The 20,068-nt window shown below is 37.6% G+C and overlaps 1 protein-coding gene across 1 annotated transcript in view; it reads right to left on the bottom strand.

Annotated features, from left to right (window-relative positions):
- The window catches only part of THSD7A (thrombospondin type 1 domain containing 7A), a 297,588-nt gene that overhangs the window by 43,101 nt on the left and 234,419 nt on the right, over window positions 1–20,068 (bottom strand). The window contains exons 13-15 of the mRNA XM_075049941.1: window positions 18,344–18,447; window positions 6,693–6,887; window positions 3,061–3,324 (exon numbers count right to left, since the gene is read on the bottom strand). Of these exons, the coding sequence (XP_074906042.1) occupies window positions 3,061–3,324; window positions 6,693–6,887; window positions 18,344–18,447 (563 nt within the window). The remainder of the gene's footprint in view (window positions 1–3,060; window positions 3,325–6,692; window positions 6,888–18,343; window positions 18,448–20,068) is intronic.

Raw genomic sequence — 20,068 nt, forward strand, 5'->3', positions numbered from 1 at the left:
GAAGAACTGTCATACACCAAGGGCATGAAAATAGCAATAAAAACATCATAAATACTGGCAAGATATAAAATAAGATTTAACTGGCAAAATAGCAGTTTATACATGTTGAGAAAAATAAAACAAATCATCAGAACGTAATCTGTGAATACAAAGAGGATATTCAGAAAAGGCAGCAGACATATACTGAAATTAGATTGAAACATCTATATCATTTGTTCTAGCCTCCTTGTATCTGCAAAAGTATGCTAAATCTGGCAAAATGCTGAAGGCAGAAAATAAATTAGGTAAGTCTTAGAAATAATCTGTACTATGTGTATGTACAACACCCATCAAATAGATTTTTGTTCTAGAAGAGCTACTGGAAAGGAAACCATAATTTTAGTGATATATTCCTTAATTTCAGTTTAATCTTACCATCAAAGTCAGGTTAGATACTTCATTCCCTGTACACTTAAAATTCCCGTCAAACAATTTTAGGAAGTGCAAGGAATGCAGGATCAGCTCAACAGCAATTCCAAGCTTCATCTGCCCATGCACTACACACCATGGACCAAGATAAAGGTACTGTCTCCTTCAAATGGAACTGATGAGAAAACACACATAGATGCCTTGTGCTTCACTATCAAAAACAGGTAATGAAATGGGGGGCAGGGAGGGGGGTGTGTGTGGAATCAAAAAAACAGACACCTTAATAAACTGATCTAGAAAGAAAGAATTCAGAACAAAACAACCCCCAAAACCAAAAGGTTCAGGCTTCCCACCCTACAATAAATATAGTAATGACTCACAAACATTTCCAAAGAGAGCTAAAAGAGACTTCAAATCTCTGGTCAGAAAAATGGGATGGAACTGCAGAAAGAAAAAACAAACCAAAGCAATGCGATATTGCCTCTTGGGAAGGTTGTCTCTGGAGCCTGCTAGTGCTAATAGCATGTAATTGGTAGCCCTGCCTATAGTAGGTATAATAACAATATACTGTTAGTATCTTTTCCGCTGGTTTATTATTCATTGTGGTCACTGTCAGTGTAGGCGACATTCACTTATAAACTCCGTTAGATTAGAAATTGCCATCGTGAAGAGTTATAAACTAAGATGGTTGAGAATATCCTTTTTTCCCCATTTTTTATTCGTCTTTTAAATCTCTCTGATTCTTGCAATGGAATTGCATCTCAAGGTGCACTGCCAGGGCTTGAAAGCAGCTACGTCCATACTCATTCCACACAAAGAATGAGTTCCTACCTGTTTGTGCAAGCTACTTCAAGCAGCACACTACCTACTACATACACCACTCACAATTTGCTCTTGGACAGACAGCTTCTTCCCTCATGTGTCTTCCCTTGGATGTTGACACAAAACCTGATGGTCCCCATTCTTCAAGTCTACGAAAACTGACTGGCAGTAGGCCATCAGTCCCTCTAGTTTCCCATGGACTTAAGTTCTTCTATAATTTTCCACTTTTCAAAGGTCACTCTGGACTTAGTGCTGAAAGAATGCTAATTTCTAACATAGTGTCACATATAATTAAAGTTTAAAAAAATCAACAAAGAAATAGGAAAAATTTTTCAGTTCTGTATTTTATAACCATGTCTTCTGAATAATTCAGGTTGTTCCATGACTTTTTTTTTCAGCATTCCCTACCAGCTTTCTGAGTTTTCTAATTCCCTCAGGACAACTACCCAGCCCAGGCAGATCTGTGCTCACACGACTGCTGGTCATTAGAGGTAGCTGCGTCTTTTGGTACTACAAAGATGGCAAATGGTCCTGGTCAGGCTAAGCAAGTGTAGCATGTCCTCTTTAGACTAAATGAAAGAACAAAACTAAACCTTTGCAGACCTCAACCCAGAGCAAAAAGCTGAGAACAGAATTAAAGAACATTCTCAGAGTAGAAAGAGAGATTTCCTGTCCCATGAGAGTTTAGGATTTAGACTTTGTCATTCAGATGTATTTATACAAACTTACCTTTCAGTATGAGTTAACTACAGCAAAAGAGGATTTTGAATAAGAATAAACATGGGAGAAAATTCTTCACAAAACTATCTTCCAGCTTTGTTTTGAGGTATTAAGCTGAATGCTTACTTTTCCATCAAATCACAAAGATATGCTACAGCTTGGTTTGATACATTCAGTTTCTGATTTATGATAGCTCTAAACAGGAATTAATAGTGCTAATTAAAATCCCCTTAAGTCATGCAATTTCTTTGATTAGCTATTTTAGCTTTATCTAAGTAAATAAATGAAATTTCTGTTATCTTAATTTAACATTAGAAAGTAGAATACATATACAAATTAAACTTACAGTGACCTTTTAATGGCACTGAGACTAACATCCAGCTTTTCGTACCTGTCCTGGTTTCAGCTTGGATAGAGTTAATTTTCTTCCTAGTAGCTGGAATAGTGTTATGTCTTGTGGGTGATGTAAATTAGCACACTTCTGGCTCACTGAAATTCAGAAAGTGCCAGTTTTGATCCTAACACTATAGATGTGTCCACTTTAGGAAGGAACACTGTTTCCTCCAGGAGCAATGTGAATACAAAGAATATAAAGTCTTTAAACATCCTAGTTTTACAAGTGTTGTGTGCTATCAAACTCAGGTCAACACACGCCTGTTAAAGTGCTAAAGAGGAAATGGTAGAGATAAGGCTATTTAAGGAGATTAAAGCTATCTAAAGAATCTGTGGAAATAATTTCAGCCTTTCCAAAATAGTCCTGTGCTGTTCCTGTTTATTTTTTGAGCATCTGGCGGTTCTAAATGGCTGTATTCTCCAATTTGCAGGTACAATTATCAGGAAAAACAAGAAGATTTTACTTTTATCTATTAAAACATCTAGTAAGTAATTTACCATGATCTTACTTTTAAATATTGTACTATAGTAATCAGTAAAAATTAAGTTTAGTATTTTGTTAGTCAGCAAAAACATGTGCTGGGTTTGAAGGTAATTTGGGATAAAATGCAGCCTAAGCAATAAATATTAATCTGGTAATTCTACCTGTACACATATTATGTTAAATAAAATAAAGCAGATAAATAAATAGATGAAAGAAAAGAGGTTTCTAAATACCGTGACTGTTGCATCGTGATGTTTCCACAAGTCGATTGTTTTGGTCATAGCATGCCATGGCCTGGTAACGGTAGCCTTGTCCACATTCTTTAACATCTCCTTGTACCTTCATTCCCAGCAATGCTTCCATCTTACCCTCTGGTAAAATACAGTCTGACCAGTTTCCCACAGGCTGAGCACTGTACTTGTCACATGGACAAAACTGATTCTCAATCAGAGGATACAACTGGGAATTTTTGCATTTATCCCTTTTCTTACTTTTTCCTAGAAAGAAGAAATAATTATTTTAGAAAGTTTGTATCAGTTTACATGTGCCCCAAAATTTAGGGCTTCTGTAACAAGTGCTTGCAATCAAATACATATGCTTAAAACTAGTTATATTAATGTTTATTCATTTAGGTAAATTACTTGAATTTCTAAAGTAGTGGATGCCTACATATTGCACAAAGGCAACATCTTTTAAAATAAAGACATATACTTATATTTACTTTGGATAAAAGTGCTTGGGGAGTACAGTTTGGAAAAGTTAGCAATTAAGCAAATATACCCTTTTTCTCCCATTTCATCAGCAGTGTGCAGTCCAGTAAAAAAGAAATTGTCTCTGGATAAAGCTTTCTCAAGTTGAAGGAAATTGCAGAAGGAAGTAACATGCATCTTTGTTACAGTTGTACCTTCTTTCAAAACCCTTTAATTTCATCACCCGTTATTGTAAATTGGCTAATAATTACCATTCTTCCTCTCTAATAGAATAAGCTCCTTCTGTGAATTTGTTTCTTTTCAAACCTCTTCTTGCTTTCCTTCCCCAACTGGAGCATAGCCATCCACTCATCTTCCACTTTCCATTAAATCTATTTTTAATCTTCTCTTTGGTAAAGTTTGCTTGGTTTTCCTTTCCATACTGATCAGTTCATATATATTAATGTCAAAGTCTTTGCAAAAGTATTTTTTAAAATGCTTGTTACTTAGATACTAGTGTAAATTAACATTCCGTAGTATTTTCCTCGCTATTCAAAACAAAGCACAGGACACAATTTTGCAGCACCCTTAGTGCTTATATTTACTATTGCCTTCATTTAGAATAGAAAAAAGGTACCTAAGAAAAAGTTCTTCTTTCTTTTGACAACACAACTTCATACTAAAAATACACTTCTCCTCCTCATTTTCACCATAAATAATTATGAATTCACTCCAAATCAGCTTTACATGTTAGCCTGGGTAACACATTGCCACAGAGAATATACCACAGCACACATCACAGTCTTAACAAGTTTGAAGAGGTAACTTAACTCAGTACAGGGAAGTATCTCAGTGTTAACAGTGTGGTAAGAGAATCTGTTCTTTCTTGGTTTGTTTTAAAATAAATAAATAAGTGAAAAATGTTAGTCAAGTGGGGTTTTTTCCCTTGCAAGAACTAAACCTGGTATAAAGTTCACTGGAGTTATAAGACAGTCACAGTGAGCCCTCTTGAAGATCACTGATTATTCATTGTCCATAGGTCTTCTGATTTACAGGGTATGGAGCAGGGGATAGGGTTTGGATCCTATCACATTCTTTCTGAGGCTGCTAATGGGCACCCCCCTTAGCTAGCTTTCCTCCACCACAGACAATACAGAGTAATTAGCAAATAGTGCTGTGACAGGGGCCAAGTATCACTCTCGAGGTTTCAGTTCAGTTATAATTTAGAAGCAGAGCAGGATTTTCCTCTTCATTTCATGCAGAAGATATAATAATAATAATACTAACAACAACAACAACACATATTAAAAAGAAGTTGAAGAAAAAAATGTTTCAAAGTGGGTGTCCATCACGTGGGACAAAGAAAAGTTTGTAGTAAGGAGTTGGACATCACTGGAAAACCTTTTTATTCTGTTAACTAAACCTCAAGAGTTTTCAAGGGACAGAAATTATGAGCATTCTTAGTTGTGTCAATAAATAAGGCAGAAAATTAAGCAATGTGTTGCCTTATGTGGTGAACTGAGCAGCTGGATGAAGACAATGGAAGAATGGAGAGCACAAAGAACTGAGAGCAAACATTCAGCCAGGGAAAGGACTGGCTTAATCATAAACCTGACATTCAAGACTGCAGCTAAGAAGTTCAAAAGAGGTAAACCAAAGCTTAAGGCTGAAAATGATGATCTATGGCAAGAGGTGGAAAAGCACTTAGCTGCCATCGTAATTCTAAATGCACCAAAACACCATCCAAGAGGGAAGTCCTGGTGTAGGCAAGACCAGAAGTAGGAAGAGGAATGCAAGTGGGTTAATACCTGATCCTGTTAAGGAGAGATGATTGTTGATTGGTCTGTCACCAATTAAAAAAAAATAAAAATCCACTTTCACTAGATTTTCTATTAAAAGGTTTTCTATTGAAAGCTCCAGGAGAATTTCAACAAAATTTTTGTTCTCAATTACAGTTCAGTGTAAAAAAAAAACAAAACCAAAGAAAATAGACCCAATTCAGTCTGGTTAGACAGTGCTGGCAAGATACGGCTTGTTCACAGAACTGTGTTGCTGAGGAATCAAAACAAATTGCAGACCTACTCCCTAACTCTTAGCTGAGAAAACACACATAAATCAAGAAAATGTAAATAATTAATAGGGTCTGTGGCCACTCTGGTTTACATTTTCATTTTTCCAAATCTAGTTTCTAGTGTCTTAGTAGAATTAAACTTCTTTAACCTTATTTGGGACTGAAAGTGATTTGAGTGATGTGAAGAGATTTCCTACCCCAGGATTTCTCTGAGTGTCTTACACTACATCATGTTGAAGACCCCAAGGTCTTTGGCTTTTTACGCCATTAAGACAATCAGTTAGTGTTTCTGAGTTACATGCTTTTCAACATTCACTAAATTGTCCAAAATTTGCCTGAAAACTATCAGTAAAATAAGGTTTAACCAAAACAAAAACAAAAACCTTTTGAAAATGTATTTTCATATTTTTTCATATTTTAAGCTGTAACTCGGAGAAATTGCCTGAGAGTGTAACCTCAAAGGTCTGTCTCATATTTGTTAAATGCTTAGCACAAATAGATAATCTGTTCAAATGATAAACCATAAACCAGCAACCTTCCTGACCTCTTTGTGCACAGAAGCAGGGTGCAGAAGCAGGGTTTGGAATAAACACGGTATGAAAACCTTTGAAATAGCAAACCGTTGTGCCTCTTTTGGTGAAAAGATAACACAGGGCTCAACAAAAATGCAGATAAAGTTTTTTTATTTTATTTCCTCAGACTGGATCAGATTGTTGGTTAATTCTGCTGCTTTACATTTTTCACCTACCTGGAACTAGAGACAATGCTGACTTGCCTGTCAGGAAAAGAAATGGTCTGCTTTACAGTTTACTATGTGTGCTCCATTTAGAAGAAACCCTGGCCTCCTATGTTCTCCCATCTTCTCTCTAGCCACTTCCCCACGATCAAGAGTGTTAGACATATGGCAGGCGTTTGTTCTCCTGAGGGGTTATTTTTTTTGTTCCACCAATAGTATATAGAGCATGACAGTGACATTGGGTCTGCTTTCTGCCACAATGACAAACGTTGCTTACTTGTCATAAGGGAACCTCAGAACAACCCAGGTTTTAACTAAAACAATAGCAATAATTAATAAAAGATGCATTATTTTTCTGGTTACTCTTACCAACGAGAGTGCGTTTTCTTGTCCTGACTCCTCCACAGTCCCCATTACAGGAAGAAAACTTTGACCAGTTCGTAAACTGACAGTCATCTTGGCAGGGAATCTGGCATGTCTGTGTTAAGGATGGTAATGGGCCAGAGTATTTAAGGCACTCACTGATGTCAGCCTGTCCTCCATCTTGCCTGCGACAAGTAATTGCTGGAAGCAAAAAGGGATGAAGTTTAATTCAGCATTTTTTTCATTAATGTCTCTAATCAATTTAGTAAGTCTACAATATTCTACCATAAAATCATGTTGAAAGCCCAGAAGAGCGATACGACAACTTAATATTTCCAATCAGTTACACCTTGAATGAATACATTCAACATTTCTGACTTTTTTGAAATTATTTAAATTACTCTTTATCAGGAAAGAAAAATAATCTTAGACAACTGTAAATATTATAAAGTTTGCACCATGTTATCCACACCTGTTATACCACTTTTCACATTATCATTTTTCCTACAGATACAGCCTATAACTGAGACATTTAAAAACTTGCAATACTATTTTAAGAAGCTGAATATTGTATAAGCTATGAAGTTTTATCAGCAACATGTATTTTAGAAAAAGGGATAGACAAAATTTAGAAACATATTTGAGTTCTGGATACCACTTAACCACTCACAACAGTATTGCTGCCTGATGTTCTTCAGCAATTTTTAGTCTTGAAAAAGGTTTGAATGACAAAGCATGTTTGCTAGGGGTGGAGTATCAGCCAATAGGGTTATAACTTTATAACAGGATTGCCATGTCCCGAATAAAAGCTTTTCTTACAAGAAAAAAAAAAAGTTTGTAAGAAAACTTCAGGTGGCACAAAAGGGAGCAGTTGGAACATAAGGATTTACAAAGAACAGGGCTGTTTCATTAATATCATCTCTGACAATGCTCTATTATTGTTTCTCATGGATTTTTTTTTTTAACATGGTTGCTTATCTATTATTCTAACCTAAGCCTCAGTAAATCTAACTTTATATCCTTGCCCAGAACAACACAAAACTTAATACACAGTAACAAGATTGGAAACTTCTAGTTTTCTGTTTACACAATAGAATTATATTTATGCTTCTTGGCATCTGACAGCACAAAGTAGATATAGTATCTCATAATGACTGTGAAAGTAATTTGTGTCACCAATTGTTGCAGTAACATTGCATCTGAACACAATATATCATTCTGTACACATATGAGTGAATATCATGTTTTGTATTACACTCCACTCCATAATTTAAGCATAACACTGCAATTGTACTTACAATAATTGTTTTATTGGTATGTGAATTGAAAAAAAAAATTAAATTTTACTAACCAAACTATTATGGCATAATCAAGTTCAACTGTTGGAGAAAAATGGGGTTTGAATGCAAAGTTTCAAAATAAAACAGAAAACTGGCTATGAGTGACTTTTTTTTCCTGGAGAAAAAAGGCAGAACAGTTGAGGAAACTTTTTTTTTTTTTTTTTAGATTGCTGTAAGGTAACTGTAAAGGTTTAGTGACCTATGATTTCTGAAAAAAGCTTTTTTGTCTGACAGTTCTAAACTAAATTTCTACCTCATCATGACTGTAGGAAGCTGAACTTGATGACCCACATGGTCTATTTCAAGCCTGTATGCCCACTAAAACATACCCAAAGGTCCCAAGTGAATTGGTTTTGCCACACGTCTGTGGTGAAACATTGTGAAGGGGAGGGGGGGTGGGGGGTATGTTTTTCCAGAGATGCTAAGCAAACAGCTTCCCTGATCCTTGACTGTCCTTTGGAGCAGGGCTGCCAGCACAGTTTGTAATAGGCTCAGTAGTGCATTAAGTTGTGCTTATTGGGGGACCGACCAGCTGTACATTGTCTAATACAATTATTCTGTCAAATCCTATTATTATTGGTGTAGTTTACATGAGGAAACCCTTTTTTCTTCAGATATAATTATAGTGATTCAATGAGCAAAATCAAATATCTAAAAATTGAAAATCCATGTAACAACTGTTTTAAGGACGTGTTAACTGCACCTACTATAGGATTTCTAAAATTACACAAATACTTTGGAAAAACACAAGTCAAACCAGTATCTTCCAATACAAGCCTAGGCTATGGTTTTGGATTTTTGTGAGACACTCGTCTCTGCTAATAGCACACATTGGTTTCCCTGAGGTAAAAACACAGTTCAGACTAGTTCTACGATGTGGAAATTCAGAGGTCAAACCTAAATCCTCTGTCTTGAGTTTGACCTTGGCATGTGCATGCATCAGCTAAGCTAATTGCATTATCTTCACTGAGTTCTCAGGGAGATACAGGCCACCATTTTTAGCAAGGAAAACTATACCTAGCCAAGGGCTAAAAGACCGTCCACTGATTAACCCAATAACTTTTAATAACCTTCAAAAGTTTAGTACCCATTTTAGATACTGCCTCTCCATCTAGCCCTTTGATAGGCCATAAACATTGTCCATTGAAGAACATTCTTTCTATCTAAATTGAGTTTTTCTAAAGCCAATATTCATTCCCTCATCTTTCTTGGTTATTATGTATTAGTCCATGGGCAGATATCCACTCTGTCATAAATTTTTTCAGACTCATATTAGTGCATCTAATTTACATCAAGCAGACCCAAGTGAGAAGCTCCCCTGAGGATCAACAGTAGGTTTTTTTCCAGATTAAGTGTCAGCTGTACTGTAGCAATCAGAGCAGGAAAACTTTATTCTTGAGACCTAAATATTTCACCTTAATAACAACACAAATTAGAGGACAGTTTGGCATACTAATTCAATTCCTGAATCTTAATTTTCATAGTGCCTGTCCATAACTATTCATATTACTTCTAGTTTACAAGACCTGGATGATTTGCTTTTTATTCCATTTTCCTATAGTTATCCTACAGATTCAAGTATCAATTTGAAAGGTGGATTATACTGCTTGTGACTGTTGAAGAGTGCGTATTTTTCCATTACTTAAAGCAGGGATTTTGACAACAGTATGCATTCCATTAATACATTGTTTTGGGCAGGTAAATGTCTTACTTGACATCTGAAATGCTCTTACTGTTAGTGGAGTTACTTTTTCCACTCACAACATCATTTAGGCAAACTTATCCCCTGCCTCTCTGATCAAACCCATGGCTCTTTAATTATATACTGTAAAAGTCACTGAGACCAATGATTAACTTACTATACAGAGAAGTGTCTTCAACTGCTATAAAGCCATGAAGTGCCGGACTAATTATTTTGCCTATACAACCACGTTATATTTATTACAAACATTAGCAGTAAGTGGAAGGAGCATAGTTCTTCCATTACTGAATTAAGCCCAAGTAATTGTTAAGTGAAAACATAAAACAGGAGTACAGCTAACAGAAAAATCAAATTTAACATGGAAAGCATTCACTTACAAAATTGTTTCAGTATTTAACAATTATTATCTCCCAGAAGAAAGGTGTGAAGTAAATGGCAGTCTAAATTTTCTAGACAAGGGACTTTCATGTAATTAAAACTTTATCTGATAGCATTGTTTCTGGAAAGCCACAAGGGACTACAAGCTAATATATTTGTTGTTGGCATAATGAAACACTAAGACTGTATTTTAACAAGTCGTTATGTGTGGGTTTATACAAAAACCTTGCCAATGTTACCATCATTAGTATAACTTCACTGAGATTTCACCGACATGTGAGATTCAGTGACCCCTACATCTAAAAACTGAAGTAATTTATAAATGAATGTGCTCTACATCCTCTGTTTTACAACACACTCGTGGTACCATTTTTTCAACTGTTAAGTATTTTTAACAATAAAAATATTCTGTTTCATTTCTAGAAAGGCAAGAATTATTTCAGCACACTGACTTTTCTTACACCTACTATCAATACTGCCTAGGCTATGTTTTCATCTATGTTTTCATCAAGTTTATTTCTTTTTTTGTGGGACATGGCAGACTAGGCACTGCATGATGAAATGTTTCTATCACAAAGTATCTTAAGCAAGAGCATGTGCCAATAATATCATGAAAATACAAGCCTGAGCGTTCTTTACGCGCCAAAGAGAATAACAATGTGTTTCTGCCGAATAAAGTTGTCTGAAGATTCTGGCTCTTGTTTTGTCAATAAAAAAATTAATTTTTCATGTAAATACTGCTCTTGAGCACTGCTGTCCAAATTCTTACTTCAGTACAAAACCTGAAGCTGCCCATTGTCCTTTGCAATGACTAAAATACGAACCAGGCAATAGGGCACTCTCACCTGTTAAGTCTCGAAGATGTTAAAATAGTAGTTTATAGCTCCATGAAGGAGCAGCACTGCTTCATGATTTTGTCTCCCTTCTTGTGCTTTCAATAAGGGCATGAAGCCCCACCGAGAGCAAATCCCCCTGCCCCCATAAGCAATGCCCAGAGAGGGAGGCTGCTGTCTCTGCTTAGCCATAGTGAGAAGAAAGGGCTTTTGACCACCAGTTCTGCCTCTGAGTCTATCCACAGCTCAAAGAAGCCTGCAAGGCCTCCTCATGTGCTCACAGCTATCCTGGGAAGCTTCCTCTGATTCCCCCGCTCCACTGTCTTTCAAATAACTCTGCATACGCTCTGTGAATGAGGACTAGTGAGAGCTCGGGGTCAGCTCTTCAATAATGGCCAATTCCCAGTGACATCAAGTACAGCTATTCAGATATTTTCTCTGACAGCCAGGTTACTTAAGCTTCTGCTTAAATTTTACAAATAACCTTCCTCTTGCTATTACAGAATATGCTCACAGATTTCACAATTTTCATCGCATTCCTCCTACAAAACTCCGAGGAAGATTTATGGTGGCAAGGACTGCAGGCTGTGCATCCTTTTGCAAATTTCTTTTCGGTCACTGGGATAGCCCTTACCATGTGCATCCATCCATATCATCATATCACATCATGATGTGATTAGGCTATTGCAGTTTGGGCACTTGAGTTTCTCATCTGCTACATGTCCTCTTCACCAGCACTGGGATGCAGTCCAACAAGCCTTACTTAAATCTGCAGAAGCTACTGGCAAGACAAGCCTTTTTACTAAGTTTCCTAGGCTTTCCTATATAATCCGAAAGGGATTTGAACTGTATTTCTAACTTCCTTCAGAAGTCAATGGTGCTAAGGTTTAACGACACAGATTTTTTAAAGATATCAGCATAACTTAACACATACCTGCTTAAGCTGTTCACAGTTTCAAACTTGATACGTTAGTCTATCTCACTGAGCAGACCAGTACTTTGAAGTTGTCTATGTGCTAATAAACATCAGCCTTAAAAATACAAAGTAGTATCTCAGCACACCCCAGCTGAAGCAGGTTCATCTCACAGTGAGTTTTATAGTCCACATCCCCATCAAATACTAGAAGCCTGCCTTTATCAAGCATTTACTCTCATTCTAGTTTTTGTATTTTGGGGGTATTTTGTATTTGCCAACATTCTGTGCCTTTCCCTCTTGGGTTTCTGGTGACTCATCAAGACATCTGGTCAATTTACTTGTTAATTGAGAAACAGCTTATGAAAATAAACACAACATAAATGGTGTTTCAGTAAAATATGGCTTTTCTCTACATATCCTGTTCTTGTTGGGTAGGGTCAAAAGGAAGTTTCAAACTCCTTGCTGATGCACCCATAATATCCTCTCTTGAGGGCTTTGAAAAAAAAAAAAAAAGACAGTAGTCTTAAGTTACTGCAATTCTATAATACATTCCTGCTCTGCTAATCCACTGTTATAAGGCATTTTACCAGTGATATGACTGCAAATTTTCATTCATCACAGAAATTCAACACATTTGTCATGACTATCTGCCTTGTTCAAATAAGGCTTATGACTACAACAGTGAATTTGCTACTCAGCTATGAAATGCTATGTTACTATGCTTAGGTTTAGATATAAATTCTTGTCCATCATTTGCATGAATAATTAACAAATATTTTTCTTTAAAAAATTCTGAAGAAAAATCTTTTCTTAAAAACCAAAACCCACCAAACCCTTTTATTCTCTTTCCTCTGCATTGACCCAAGTTCTAATTTTGTGACATGTTCATTTAAACTGACATGATTTGTAACAAAATCTTCATTATACAAGACAGAAACAGAGCTGCCTTTTACAATGAATCACAATTCTAAAATTTATGATTCACCTAAGTATCTCTTCTGCCAAGGAAGACCAGTGTGATAAAAAACCTGAAAGATAGAAACATAACTTGTAAAGCTGTGATACATGCAAGCAAAGCATGCATAAGCTCTAGTTACTCATAGACTCTTAAGATCAGACACCTAACCAGTCATTTTTAATGATTTCTAACTTCTATTTTTTCCTTCAATTATCTTTCTAACTGTGGTGGGTTGACCCTGACTGGATGCCAGGTGCCCACCAAAGCCGCTCTATCACACCCCTCCTCAGCTGGACAGGGGAGAGAAAATATAATGAAAGGCTTGTGGGTCAAGATAAGGATAGTGGGCGATCGCTCACCAATTACCATCATGGGCAAAACAGACTCGACTTAGGGAAAATTAAGTTAATTTATTGACAATCAAATCTGTCGTGTTTTAAGCCCAGCCAGTAACAAAGCACCACAAGGCCACTTGCTCACTTCTCCCCCGCAGTGGGATGTGGAGGAGAAAATATAAAGAAAACCTCGTGTGTCAAGACAAGGCCAGGGAGAGATCACTCACCAATTATGGTCATGGGCAAAAACCAGACTCAACTTGGGGAAAAACCAAAATTAATTCAATTTACTCCCAATCAAATCAAAACAAGGATAATGGGAAGTAAACCCAAATCTTAAAACACCTTCCCCCCACCCCTCCCTCCTTCCTGGCTCAACTCCACTCCCCATTTTCTCTACTTCCTGCCCCCCAGCGGCACAGGGGGATGGGGAATGGGGGCTGCGGTCAGTTTGTCACACATTGTCTCTGCTGCTCCTTCCTCCTCAGAGGGAGGACTCCTCCCACTCTTCCCCTGCTCCAACATGGGGTCCCTCCCACTGGAGACAGTTCTCCATGAACTTCTCCAGCGTGACTCCTTCCCACAGGCTGCCATTCTTCACAAACTGCTCCAGCATGGGTCCCTTCCACGGGGTGCAGTCCTTCAGGAGCACACTGCTCCAGTGTGGGTCCCTCACAGGGTCACAAGTCCTGCCAGAAAACCTGCTCCAGCATGGGCTCCTCTTCCCATGGGTCCGCAGGTCCTGCCAGGAGCCTGCTCCAGTGCAGGCTTCCCACAGGGTCACAGCCTCCTTTGGGTACCCACCTGCTCTGGCGAGGGGTCCTCCATGGGCTGCAGGTGGATATCTGCTCCACCGTGGACCTCCCTGGGCTAAAGGGGGACAGCCTGCATCACCATGGTCTTAACCACAGGCTGCAGGGGAATCTCTGCTCCGGCACCTGGAGCATCTCCTCCCCCTCCTTCTTCACTGACCTGGGGGTCTGCAGAGGTGTTGCTCTCTCATATTCACACTCCTCTCTCCAGATGCAATTGTGGAGGTTTTTCTCCCCTTCTTAAATCTGTTATCCCAGAGGCACTACCACCGTTGCTGATGGGCTTGGCCTTGGCCAGTGGCGGGTCCCTCTTGGAGCCGGCTGGCATTGGCTCTGTCGGACATAGGGGAAGCTTCTAGCAGCTTCTCACAGAAGCCACCCCTGTAGCCCCCTGCTACCAAAACCTTACCACACAAAACCAATACACTAACTAAAATATGAACTGTAACAGACTATTTTGTTCAGAATAAACTGCTAATGAATGCCTAGTCAGATATGCCTTTTCCCTGGTGTACATTCTTATTCCTTCTTATTTAACACATTTGCTGATACGTTATGTGTCACAGTATTTGTGCGTAGTCAATCAGATCAGAAATAGGACAAACTAATAGCATTGGCAACATCCCCTTGCACTGAAAAAGAGAACTGTTCCCACATACAAGAATGCAATTACTTGCTCTACTGAGTATCGACACAAAATGAAAGGACAATCCACATGAAACCAAAGGGCTGAGACCACTTCTAGAAGATTATTGTTTCACTTTGTCATCAAAAGTAAACTACCACAAACAGATAAATGAATGCATGATTTCTGCATTTAAGAGCATCAGAAATTTCAGAGAGAACTCTTTTTCAACTGAAAAGGAAATGCTGTTATGTCTACAGTTTTCACAGTATGGTAAACATTTGTACAGAAATCACCAACAAACAGTTAAATATAATGTTCAAAATATCTGTATTCCAGTAACACATTATAAATGCAGTATCAGAATGTTACACCAAATGGATTCCATATTTCAGTGTTTAGCATTTCCTGATTTGGGGGGGATTAAAAGGACTTGCACAGTGGTAGCTCAGTCTTTTCTGTGTCTACATCACAAAATAATCTTTAAATAAATGATTTGTAGTATAGAATTTTTAATAACATATTATCATGCAAATTTTTCCATAGCCTGTAGAAATTTTATTTACAAGAAGCCAAGTATGCAGAAGGGAGGCAAGAATTAGCAGGGAGAGGGGACAAAACTTCTTCCAGAGTCTTCCTTCCAAAACTGGTGAGATCTTTCTAATACTGTCCAGGGCAGAGCTCAGGCAGGCAGATGCCTGCTTTCAGGTCAGCCTCCCTTCAGCGAGCACCTTGCATGAAATCAACTCTTGTGCAGGGGACCAAAGAAAATGAAGTGCATCACTGAAAATTCACACATGGATATTTTCAGGGCAGAATTTGAAGTGTAAGAGGGGAAAGGGAATATGTTAACGCCCTGCGTAGGAGATAACCTACATAAACCAAATAAAACAATATCCATGTTCAAAATGCTATTTTCTGTGGTGTGAAGTACATAAAACTTCAACCGATAATCTCTATAATTGCAGAAGTATGTTTTCCAAAGTGAAAGTTACTTTTGTGCAAAAATTCAACTTTTACTTCCAAGTCATATTCATTTTAAAGGCGTTTAAGAAATCAGAAAATGTTTTACTTTTCTCAATCCAAAGAAAAGCTGTACTAGTTTATTTAGCTCCCACAGAATATCAGTTTACATTACTGAGCACAAATGATATTCAACACATTGCCAGGTATAAAGACACTGAGACATGATACATAATATACCCGTGTTTGAAACTTACATTTTTATGTTAATTTATATAATTTACTTCAATGGGAAAAATATTGGGCCAAAAAAGGCATTGTCTTTAATGCACGTAACTTTCACCACTGCAACAGGCAAGTCAATATTTAGATTCATATTTAGATACTTGGACTGAGGCACAAATAATCTTTGGTTACTCAACTTAACTTCCTCTGTGAATTCTACAATAAATTTTATACATTGGATAGACTAAATAAAAAGCAGGAGCAAACAAAAATCTTCCCTTTCTAAGAGCTGACCTCAGAAACATTTACAGAATTCTACCAAACCCACCTGCTTTCTTCAGGCTTATCTGCTCCCAGGGTTCTTAATGGTTGCTCATCCTACCACATTACACTAGAGAGCTACTTCCATTATATCTGCTTGTAGGAACAAGACTACTGCTTAAATACATCATCATTCACAAGATCAAACTCTGTGTAGTACCAGAGGGAAATTCTGCTAGTCTATTTTACCAGATTTGAAAACTGTATGCCCAGTAATTCCAAAATCATGTATTACTCCATATATGTGTGTACTGCACGATTGGAGTTACAGTTAAAAAAAAAGAAACCCTCATGACACACAAGAATAATAAAAACCAATTTGCATGCACTACAGTAAGCTATCTTTCTTTATTAACTGACTTTGAGGCAAAGAGATTGGGGTACTACCATGCAAGTACAGAAGACAACATTTTGTACTATTTGAACTCCTACCGTCAAAGACAGAAATCTTATTTTCTCAGTGTATAATATGAATGTATCCTCCAGAGCTGCTAGAAATAGATCACATTAGTGATAGACCTTCAAAAGAATTACCACAGTCAGAAGTCTTTTGTATTAGCAGGCAATACCATCAGGTTTCATTTTGTGGTAAGCCATAAACTGATCTGTAACACTTTCTGAGTAAGTGGTAGGAGTTACTAGCTTAAGATTTACTCTATGACTTTTTTAAGTATACCATAACTTCCTCTAATACTGGAAAGAAGTTAATGACCTGAATGTTTCACTTCTGTAGTTAGCAGTGTCCTTGCTCAAGAATTCCACAATCTGCTGAGCCAATATTGTTTTAACAGATAGGAGTTTGTACTCAGGAAAGGCAAAAGAAAAAAAACCTTCCTAGAAATCAGGGTTGACTAGTAGTTCAAAGGAATTCCATTATCGTAACACATAAGTAGGAACTACAATTATTTTCATACTGAATTTATTTAATGCACCTAAAAAACCTTCTCCTGACTATACTATACTTAACAGAGTCACACATACACAATTCTGTTAAAACCACAAAATTGTCTATGAATTCAGGTGACAGTAAAGCTGGATTTGGATGCAAAAATTATTTGCTGTTGAGTGGAAATGGTGGAAAAATATCTGGATCATTGGGCTCAAAGTGTCAGTGGTTTTGAAGTCCAACCAGCAACTGGTTAAGAGCGCTGCAACTCAGTGGTTAATTCCAGGATCAATTCTGTTTAGCATCTTTAACAACCTGAATGGTAAGCATCCTCAGCAAGTTTGGGGACAACACCAGTTTGAGAAGAGCAGTCAGTATCTACCTGGAGGGTAGGGGTACCATTCAGAGGACCTTAGCAGCCTGGAGAAATGTGCTGGCACTGAACTTTAACAGCATAAATGCAAAGTCTTGAATCCCTCATGTTCCCATTGCTCTCTACAATTACCTAATTTGAGGGTATAGAGAAGAGAGAGCCAGAATGTCTCAGAGATATATAGTAAAAGGATAAGGGGCCACAGACACAAATTACAGCAAGGGAAATTTCAGCTTAGATAGTAGGGAAAAAAATGCAATGCTAGACTGGACAAGCACTGGAGCAAGTGCCCAGAGAGGCTGTAGGATCTCTATCCTGGGAGATACTCCAAACATGTTGAGACATGGCTCTGAGCGACCTGTTCTAGTCTGGGTAGGATCTAACTTTGAAACTGGCCCTGCTCTGGGTGGAGGGTTGGACCAAGGGACCTACAGAGCGTCCTTCCAGCTCAAAATTATTGTAGGGTTCTCTGAGCCTAAATTTCCAAACACGGGGAGCAAAAGTCTTTTATCTGATCTAATGGATATACCCATAAACAGGTCTTCAGTCTTCACATCCTCACCACATGAAAAATGTTACATTTTCACAGGTGAATTCACACAACCTTTTTCACAAAAAGAATTATGCAAAGTCACCCATCCTTTTCTTTTTTTTCTTCTTTTTGAAAATCTACTTTCCACAAACATGCCTGCAAACTTGCTTCAGGTAAGGATGGTGAAATAAACTGAACAAACAATACCACAAAATTAGTGACTAATGTGGTATCTATACCTAAAAACAAATAAACACTGATATTTTATGAATAAAACATTTGACAAATACTCGTTACGAGGCACCCTATCATACTAGCACTCAGTATTTTCTTTTGCTGATGCACGTAAAGATAGATAAAATTAATATTAGGTTATGATGACTAAAATTTTAGCCATTTTCCACACCAATGCAGCTATAGATTTCTGAGGAATAAATGACAGAAACAAAGGGTCTAACCTCTTGCTTGTAGCCCAGGTCCACAAGTCTCTTGCGCTCCTGGACTGTCTTGGCGCACATACCATGGTACTAGCTGGCACCTGCGCCACTTGTGGGTCTTCCACCTGAAAGGAGGGGGGAAGCAATCAACTTCAAATAATCCATCTAAACTTGTAGCCATCAAAACTGAGGCAGCACAAGTGCTAGATAGTATTAGAAACCACTGTAAGCTGTTGCTTATTATTACTAACTGGTCACAGACAATTCACAACAAATAGTAACAATACTGTAGACTTTTCCCTCCTTCCTGTTAACTTTTTTTCTCCTTTTAGGATTAGGCCATTAAGAACACAGGGAAGGAAGGAGGCAAAGGAGGGAAGAGAAAGCAAACCATATATATTTTCAAGGATTTCAAAATACAAAGGTACATTAGCACTACCTAACAAATACACAGTGAATACAAACCACAATATGAGGATTATACATTAATACAAAGCATTAACACACTTATACAAGATGGGAGAAAGAAAATTCAAAAAAAGAATACCATACAAAATAATAAAATTATATGACTTGAATACCCATTTAACAGAAGAACCTCTTTGCTATGGATTTATACCTGAGCATGCTCAGAGTATTTTACCAGTCAACAAAATGACATACTAAAATTTGAAAAGTGGATTTAGCGAAGGGACACTAACATCTCATAAAAACAACATGGAACCATTAAATAAGGATGAGTTTTAAATACTAGCATGCCCTAATAAACCTCCCCTCTTTCTCACTTTTCCTTCCTTCATTCTCATTTTCCTCCTATCTTAGTGAAGCAAAGATATGTTGAAGTTTCCCAAATGCACTCCAGAGATAGATAAGACTCCAGGGTTAATTTCTGGTTCATGCAGTATTGGGAGTGTCTTTTGGCAGTAAATACTGTCACATATAGGTGTTAGTGCATTTCTTTCTCTTTTCCTTCTTTTCTCTTTCCCAGGTCTTTTCTTCCCCACCTTCCTTAGGCATGCCTTGCAACACAACTACAAATGGAGTAATTCTGTCTTGCCTGAAGCACAAACAAGACTTGGAGTTACAAAGATGAGATCAGATAAGCAAAGTCTTGGGGTTTTTGTTTTGTTTTCTCAAATTTCAAGTGATATGATTACAAAGGTAAAGTTTTCACAACAAACAAATTCTTTTGCTAAGCTTCATCTTCCAAATACTATCCCAAAAAGGAGAAATCAGAAGCAACAGGAACCCCAGCTACAGCAAAGTATTGGGACAGAGGGTTTAAATGACTGTGAGAGTGCCTCAAGCAATCCCAAAGCACCTGGGGTCTCCAGTTAGCTGAATAGCAGCACATTACAAATGTGGAGCCAAGCAAGAGATCCCCTGTGAACCCAGAAAATATCAAAATAAAACACAGACAAAAACAACTTGCAAAAAAACTTTGATAACAAATGCAATATTGTGCTGCTTAAATTATTCTATCATTAATACAAACTGCTATGAAACTTTTACAAAGTTCCCTTCTAGTGCTGCCGAATACCCTAGGCCTAAATATAACAAATCCAGGCAAGTCTGGTTATTGTCACATCTCTGAAATAATCCACAGTTGTCTGAATTACTCAGAGTGTGTGTGGGGGAAATTCTACATCCACAGCTCAAACCATCAGCTGCTCTCATGTTTAAAATTATCTCAGTGGTTTTGCACCTCAAGTTTCATTGCAAACTGCCTCTGCAGGCCAGTATCTG

Source organism: Buteo buteo, chromosome 2, assembly GCF_964188355.1.
Source record: "Buteo buteo chromosome 2, bButBut1.hap1.1, whole genome shotgun sequence".
In the NCBI taxonomy this organism is placed as follows: domain Eukaryota; kingdom Metazoa; phylum Chordata; class Aves; order Accipitriformes; family Accipitridae; genus Buteo; species Buteo buteo.